Raw genomic sequence first — 8,441 nt, 5'->3', positions numbered from 1 at the left:
TTGTATGTGACCATTAAACCTATTTGATATCATTACTATAGCGAGTGCTGGTCCTTACTATACAATTATCTGTGGATCTTCTTCCCGGGACGCGCGCACCGCACCGCTGAAAGCAGAAGTGCCGCTCGTATCTTCATTTGGATCCATAGTTTTTCCATTATTCTGGAATTTCATTCCTGCATCCCTTGTATTCAGTGTAAACAAGAGCAATGAGCAGTGCTGTAAATTTACATTCACAGCATATTCAAGGCAGCAGAGTCATACTCAATCACATAGAATTGTTGCATTAAGTGTATATATGCAGAAAGAACACAATCCTAGCTAATATATTCACTTATAGGTAGTTATATTGTGAAACTCATTGCAGGTTTAATTAATACTGTCCCACACAAGGCACGTACATGGCAACAATAATGGGTGTTAAAACTGCCACCTACGTAATAAAGGCGAATTGAACTTATCTTGCGCACCCTCAAGTGCTTTCTCATTTACATGTGACAGTAAGTTAGCATTGGCCCCTCAAAAGTTATTGTCTGCGTGAGAGACTGCAAAGAACAGATCACTAACTTCTCTTGCTTTTGCTTGTGGAATTTGTCTAGTGCTGTTGAAATTTTAAAGTACAAAGGAGTGCAGAACTGAGAGGGTAGCTGATAAATTTGGCATTTCTTACCCAGCTATTGCTATATATAACATTACCATTAGGCCTCATGCACATGGCCGTTGTGCGGCCGTTCTGTGCATTGGGGACCGCGATTGCGGTCCCCAATGCACGGGCAACATCCGTGCAACGGGCCAGACCCATTCAACTTGAATGGGTCCGTGGTCTGTCCGCACCGCAAAAAAATATGACATGCCATATTTATTTGCAGTGTGGAACAACGGAAAGAAACACCATGGAAGCACTCCGTAGTTCTTCCGTGGGGTTCCGATCGGTGCCACCGTTCCGCATCTCCGTGATTGCGGACCCATTCAAGTGAATGGGTCCGCAATCCGTGATGCAGAATGCACACAGTCGGTGACCGTGTATTGCGGACCCTCTGTATGCGAGGCACAATACGGCCACGGGGGTCGTGTCAATATAGCCTTAGGTGTACATTCACTTGTGAAACTCAGAGGACTACCCAGGGCTATTTGCTCACTGCTGCTGTCACAGTGACAGTATTTATCCAGCCTGATGTAATGTGACTTATTTACTACCTGGGTATTGATTGATGGAAAAAGTTGACTTCATTTTTAAAATTCTGATTGAGATCTCACTGTGTAAAGATAATGGCATATAGGCTGCATTATGGACCACCGCAGGAATGACAAGGGAGAGGTTCATGAGAAAGATGACTGATTTTTGGTCACATTTTCACACTCTACATACACGTCAAATTCATCTACATCAGAAAAAGGGAGTCCATTTCCCGGCATGTGCTCACACACTGTACTTCGCGTGGTAACCCTTGTAACACTAGGGGAGGATCTTCGTGAGCCTAACCTCTTTTTCCTCCCATGACACATGACTTCCTTGAACATCTCCCGGAAACGTGTGGAAAGTAGGTTGTACAGGATTGGGTTCACTGCCGAACTGAGATAAAATAACACCCCAGAGATGACATGAACAAAGCCAAACATCTGGTGCATTTCTTCTGACCAGTCATTGATGAAGCTCCACATCAGTCGTTCGGTATGGAAGGGGGCCCAACAAATTCCAAACACCACCACAAGGATGACTGTAGGGACAAAAAACAGTGTATGAGAACAGTCAGGATGTAAGTAACCATTACAATGATATATATACATATATATATATATATATATATATATATATATATATATATATATATACAGTGGATATAATAAGTCTACACACCCCTGTTAAAATCTCAGGTTTCTGTGCTGTAAAAAAAATGAGACAAAGAAATCATTTCAGATCTTTTTCCACCTTTAATGTGACCTATAAACTGTACAACTCAATCGAAAATCAAACTGAAATCTTTTAGGTAGAGGGAAGAAAAAATATAAAAATAATAATATGGATGCATAAGTGTGCACACCCTTAAACTAATACTTTGTTGAAGCACCTTTATTTTTATATATATATATATATATATATATATATATATACACAGTACAGACCAAAAGTTTCTCATTCAAAGAGTTTTCTTTATTTTCATGACTATGAAAATTGTAGATTCACACTGAAGGCATCAAAACTATGAATTAACACATGTGGAATTATATACATAACAAAAAAGTGTGAAACAACTGAAAATATGTCATATTCTAGGTTCTTCAAAGTAGCCACCTTTTGCTTTGATTACTGCTTTGCACACTCTTGGCATTCTCTTGATGAGCTTCAAGAGGTAGCCATCTGAAATGGTTTTCACGTCACAGGTGTGCCCTGTCAGGTTTAATAAGTGGGATTTCTTGCCTTATAAATGGGGTTGGGACCATCAGTTGCGTTGTGGAGAAGTCAGGTGGATACACAGCTGATAGTCCTACTGAATAGACTGTTAGAATTTGTATTATGTCAAGAAAAAAGCAGCTAAGTAAAGAAAAACGAGTGGCCATCATTACTTTAAGAAATGAAGGTCAGTCAGTCCGAAAAATTGGGAAAACTTTGAAAGTGTCCCCAAGTGCAGTCACAAAAACCATCAAGCGCTACAAAAAAAACTGTCTCACATGCGGACCGCCCCAGGAAAGGAAGACCAAGAGTCACCTCTGCTGCGGAGGATAAGTTCATCCGAGTAACCAGCCTCAGAAATCGCAGGTTAACAGCAGCTCAGATTAGAGACCAGGTCAATGCCACACAGAGTTCTAGCAGCAGACACATCTCTAGAACAACTGTTAAGAGGAGACTGTGCGAATCAGGCCTTCATAGTAGAATATCTGCTAGGAAACCACTGCTAAGGACAGGCAACAAGCAGAAGAGACTTGTTTGGGCTAAAGAACACAAGGAATGGACATTAGACCAGTGGAAATCTGTGCTTTGGTCTGATGAGTCCAAATTTGAGATCTTTGGTTCCAACCACTGTGTCTTTGTGCGAAAAATGTGAACGGATGGACTCTACATGCCTGGTTCCCACCGTGAAGCATGGAGGAGGAGGTGTGATGGTGTGGGGGTGCTTTGCTGGTGACACTGTTGGGGATTTATTCAAAATTGAAGGCATACTGAACCAGCATGGCTACCACAGCATCTTGCAGCGGCATGCTATTCCATCCGGTTTGCGTTTAGTTGGACCATCATTTATTTTTCAACAGGACAATGACCCCAAACACACCTCCAGGCTGTGTAAGGGCTATTTGACCATGAAGGAGAGTGATGGGGTGCTGCGCCAGATGACCTGGCCTCCACAGTTACCGGACCTGAACCCAATCGAGATGGTTTGGGGTGAGCTGGACCGCAGAGTGAAGGCAAAAGGGCCAACAAGTGCTAAGCATCTCTGGGAACTCCTTCAAGACTGTTGGAAGACCATTTCAGGTGACTACCTCTTGAAGCTCATCAAGAGAATGCCAAGAGTGTGCAAAGCAGTAATCAAAGCAAAAGGTGGCTACTTTGAAGAACCTAGAATATGACATATTTTCAGTTGTTTCACACTTTTTTGTTATGTATATAATTCCACATGTGTTAATTCATAGCTTTGATGCCTTCAGTGTGAATCTACAATTTTCATAGTCATGAAAATAAAGAAAACTCTTTGAATGAGAAGGTGTGTCCAAACTTTTGGTCTGTACTGTGTATATATATATATATATATATATATATATATATAATTGCTATTCAGTTCTAAAACTAAAATTACAAACATACAGTTGGGCAGGAAAGAGTTTGCACTCATTTGTGAAATCTCTACTTTGATACAGTTTGGTACATGTGTAGTACCTCACACCTGGCGGTACTACCATTGCATATAGTTTTGTAATATGTATTTTTATGTATTTTGTATGTTTTGGATGTACGGGTACGGCTGGCAAGGAACAGGGCTAACCAGTCTTGGTAGGGCTGATCCTGCTTCCTGTCAAGAGAGAGAGTTCCTGTGTAACCACAGATGGGAGTGGAAGCACACTCTGTTCTCCTGATCCTAAGAAAGATTTTCCAGAGAGTACAACCGCTCAAATCCTATCCCCGCATGAAGTCTTGAGAAGTCATACAGCAGAGCAGTGTTACCAAGCAGAGTTTTTCTTTTTTTTAGACAACTTATCCAAAAATCAAGGACAGACATTTTTTGGGACATATTTGAAAACCATAATGAATGTTAGAGATTATAATTAATCTATGTCTATAGCTCAATGTACTGATAACACCTCATTACCAGCATTTACTGTGAGCTATAAAATAATGATAATTACCACCATACTAATCTAATCAACTACAACCAGCCTCAAAAAATGTCATGAACAAATCTATTTTTTTTCAAGGACACAGGAAAAAAAGTTGACTATTTTTACGGACTGTCCAGAAATTTCTGGACGGTTGGCAACCCTGCATCAGAGTGACCAGCTAACACCTGCATCAAAGGCACTCCTGTGATGTGATGGACTACAGCTAAGACACCCATCATCCAGACTACTACTAGGCCAGTACAATACTACTGCCTATTAGTGTCTGATTATTGGAGGTCCAACTGCTGTGACCTCCACAGTCATGAGAACAGGGGCCTGTGTTCCTCCGATTAAATGTAGTTGCAGTTCCGCACGTGCACTGCCGCTCGTAGAGATACTAGAGATAGCTGTGCCCTTGTACTTAGCTATCTCCAGTGGGTCTTATACAGCTGAATGGAACAGTGGACATACATGTCTGCTGCAGTTCCATTCAAACAGGGAGCACAGGCCCCCATTCTGATGGTCGACGAGGATCCATGTGTTCAGTTCCCCGCTAAATATCCTGTAGAGTGGGGATAAGTTGTCATAATGGGACAACCCCTTTAATTAGGACCCGTCATCTCTACTCACACGTCTGTTTAATTAACCACGTCTGTTTAAAGATGGCGCCCACTTCTGCCTGCTGCACCATAGCCGCGAGTGGCCGCCTGCATTTTTTAGCAGACACCGCGACTCATGTCCGCAACCGGCAGTAATGCCGATCACGGACATTTAACCCCTCAAATGCAGTGGTCAATCCTGACCATGGAATCTGAGCGCGCTGAAATCGAAAGTGCGCACTTTCGGTTGAGCTCCTGCTCCCCATGTGGTGATCGGAGGAGCTGGAAAGTGTATGCAGCAGCCCGTGTCTATATGAATGACAGGAGGCTGCTGCATAGTATTTCCTATGGAGCCCTTGCCTGTATTAGGGCTCCAAAGGTAAGTGGTAAAATCATCATAGATTCCACTGCAAGTGCATTGGAATCTATGATAATAGCAATCTAATGATTGCAGGTTATGTGGGAACTATAAAAAAAAGTGTGAAAAAAGTTAAAATAAATAAAAAAAACATAAAAATTCAAATCACCCCCCTTTTCCAAAAATATAAATAAAAGAACTAAAAAAAAAATTATAATACACATCATGTGCAAAAACGCTCATAGTATAAAAATATATTCCCCATACGTCAAACAGCAAAACAGAAAAAAGCATCCAAATTGACGATTCGCCGTATTTGATCACTTCATTTTCTACAAAACAATTAAATAAAAAGTGATCAAAAAGTCATACACACCCCAGAATGGTATCAATGAAAAGTTCAGATTGCCCCTCAAAAGTTGAGTCCCTGCACAGCTACGTGCACATAATTACAAAAAAGTTATAGGGGTCAAAATATTGCGACAAAGAAATAAAACAGATTTTTTTCCCCACTTTTCAATTTTTTTAGCACTATCAAAACGCAAGAAAAACTATACATATAAAGTATCGCCGGATTTGTAAAGACCTGTAGAATAAAAGTAACCAGTCAGTTTTTTATCGCACATCGAACTTCGTAAATAAAAAAAGTAAAACTGTGGTGGAATTGCTTTTTTTTTTGTTGCAATTTCACCCCATTTGGAATTTTTTTCCCGCTTCCCGCTACATCATATGCAATATTAAATTGTGGCATTGGAAATCACAACTTGTCCCGCAAAAAACAATCCCTCATATGGCTATGTGAACAGAACAATAAAAAAAGTTATGGCTCTGGGAAGGCAGGGAGCGCAAAACGAAAACGTTAAAAAAAAAAAAAACCTCTGGGCCTTAAGGAGATAAATAGTTTTATTCCCCATGAAATAATAATTCTGGAGCATTGGTTCATATAACTCTGCTCTGTGCTAATCCTCTGTTATTCCTACTAAAATGTATGAATCCATTTACAACTGGTGTTACATTTCTACTTGCCAAAGGGGTGTGTCCTTATACAGTTTGGCAGGGCCGGCGCCACCCATAAGCAGAGTAGGCCACCGTGCAGAGTGCCACTCTTTCTGGGGGTGTCAGCGCTCTGGAGTCTGGCCGCCAGTGGCGTTGCGAGGTGATGCGGCGGGTGCGGGGCGCATCGGGCGACACCAGTCTGATGGGGTGTCACCCGCCGGACCCAAGTTCCCAACACCACTAGCACCCGCCCCCTTGCACTTGTGTCGCTGATCTGATCCTGTACTTGCCAGCTGAGCAGGCATGAGAACAGTCTCTTTGGCGTGCAATCCCGCGAGACCCGTGACCTCCCGAGGTGGGTCTCGAGGGATCACGCGCCGCAGGGATTGCGCACCGAAGACACTGAAATTAACTGAACTCATGCTCGCGCAGCCGGCAAGTACAGACTGTACAGGATCAGCGACACAAGTACGGGGGGGGGGGGGCAAACTACATACTGGAGGGTAGTGTGGAGGCAAATTACTTAGTGGGGGCAAAAAACATAATGTGGGGCAGTGTGGGTGAAAATTACATAATGTGAGGCAGTGTGGAGGGCAAATTACTTAGTGGGGGCAAAAACATAATGTGGGGCAGTGTGGGGGGCAAATTAACGTGAGGCAGTGTGGGGGGGGAAATACATAATGTGGGGCAGTGGGGGGCAAATTACTTAATGTGAGGCAGTGTGGGGGCAAATTGCTTAATGTGGGGTAGAGTGGGGGCAAATACATAATGTGAGGCAGCGTGGGGGGCAAATTACTTAATGTGAGGCAGTGTTGGGGCAAATTACATAATGTAGGGTAGTGTGGGGGCAAATTACTTAATGTGGGGTAGTGTGGGGGCAAATACATAATGTGAGGCAGCGTGGGGGGCAAATTACTTAATGTGAGGCAGTGTTGGGGCAAATTACATAATGTAGGGTAGTGTGGGGGCAAATTACATAATGTGAGGCAGCGTGGGGGGCAAATTACTCAATATGGGGCAGTGTGGGGGCAAGTTACATAATGTGAGGCAGTGTAGGGGAAAATTACTTAATGTGGGGCAGTGTTGGGGCAAATTACAAAATGTGAGGCAGTGTGGGGGCATATTACTTAATGTGGGGCAGTGTGGGGGGAAATTACTTGGTGGGGGCAAATTACATAATGGAGGGCAGTGTGGGGGGCAAACAACATAATGTGAGGCAGTGTGGGGGGCAAATTACATAATGTGAGGCAGTGTGTGGGGCAAATTAATGTGGGGCAGTGTGGGGGCAAATCACATAATGTGGGGCAGTGTGGGGGCAAATTACTTAATGTGAGGCAGTGTGGGGGGTTTATTACTTAATGTGGGGCAGTGTGTGGGGCATATTACTTAATGTGGGGCAGTGTAGGGGGCAGTATTACTAATGAGGGCATTCTAGAAGGGAATTACTATTGGTGGGACTATGCGGAGCACTATTACTATGGGGGCACTATTATTTTTCAGGATAGTATTTGTGGTATTGGGGCCGGGGCACAGCGAGCAGCAGGATAACACTGTGGGGACTCCAGGTTGGGGGATGATGATAGAAAAGTGAGGACACTAGGATGTCTGTGTGTCACTCTGCAGAGACGAGGCGGCTGAGAGAAGTGTCCGGACCAAATGGAGACGATGATGACAGAAGATCTACATTGGAGGAGACGTCACCTGGAGGCCCTGGATGTGAGAGGTACGTATTGCTGTATATGTGCAATGCTGCTATTTTATGTTTAGCATATGAGAAAATGTTTACAATTAAAATGTTTTAATTAAATGTTCTATTTTACTATTTTTATTATTTGGTCGAAAGGCTGATTGGGGAGGGGGAATTGTAACGGGACTGCTGTAGAATATCTAAAATTAGCTGGTCAAGTAAAATGTTGCATTAAATAGGTGGCCAACAAAAAAGGGGCGGGTCAAAGGGTGTGGCCAATGGTTGGAGTCACTGGGGGGCGGCAAATTCGTTTTTGCCTAGGGTGGCAAAAATCCTTGCACCAGCCCTGCAGTTTGGACAGTGTCAGACATATAGAAGAATGACACAGCATACAGTTCTAAGAATGGATACTATGATGGACGAACATTGGCTTTGACGATTCGCGAACGCGATCAAATATTCGCAAACCGCAAGTTCACAGCGGGCCCCA

The 8,441-nt window shown here is 43.1% G+C and overlaps 1 protein-coding gene across 1 annotated transcript in view; it reads right to left on the bottom strand.

The window, feature by feature from the left end:
* Positions 1-1,267: 1,267 nt before the first annotated feature.
* NMUR1 (neuromedin U receptor 1) overlaps positions 1,268-8,441 on the bottom strand; it is a 77,824-nt gene continuing 70,650 nt past the window's right edge. Inside the window, exon 2 of the mRNA XM_044291081.1 lies at positions 1,268-1,718. Coding sequence (XP_044147016.1) covers positions 1,321-1,718 — 398 coding nt within the window. The 3' untranslated portion in view covers positions 1,268-1,320. The remainder of the gene's footprint in view (positions 1,719-8,441) is intronic.

The sequence above is a fragment of the Bufo gargarizans genome, chromosome 4 (genome assembly GCF_014858855.1).
Source record: "Bufo gargarizans isolate SCDJY-AF-19 chromosome 4, ASM1485885v1, whole genome shotgun sequence".
Classification (NCBI taxonomy): domain Eukaryota; kingdom Metazoa; phylum Chordata; class Amphibia; order Anura; family Bufonidae; genus Bufo; species Bufo gargarizans.
Note: the sequence above shows the minus strand (reverse complement) of the source record. Positions and strands in the feature narration are given on the sequence as shown.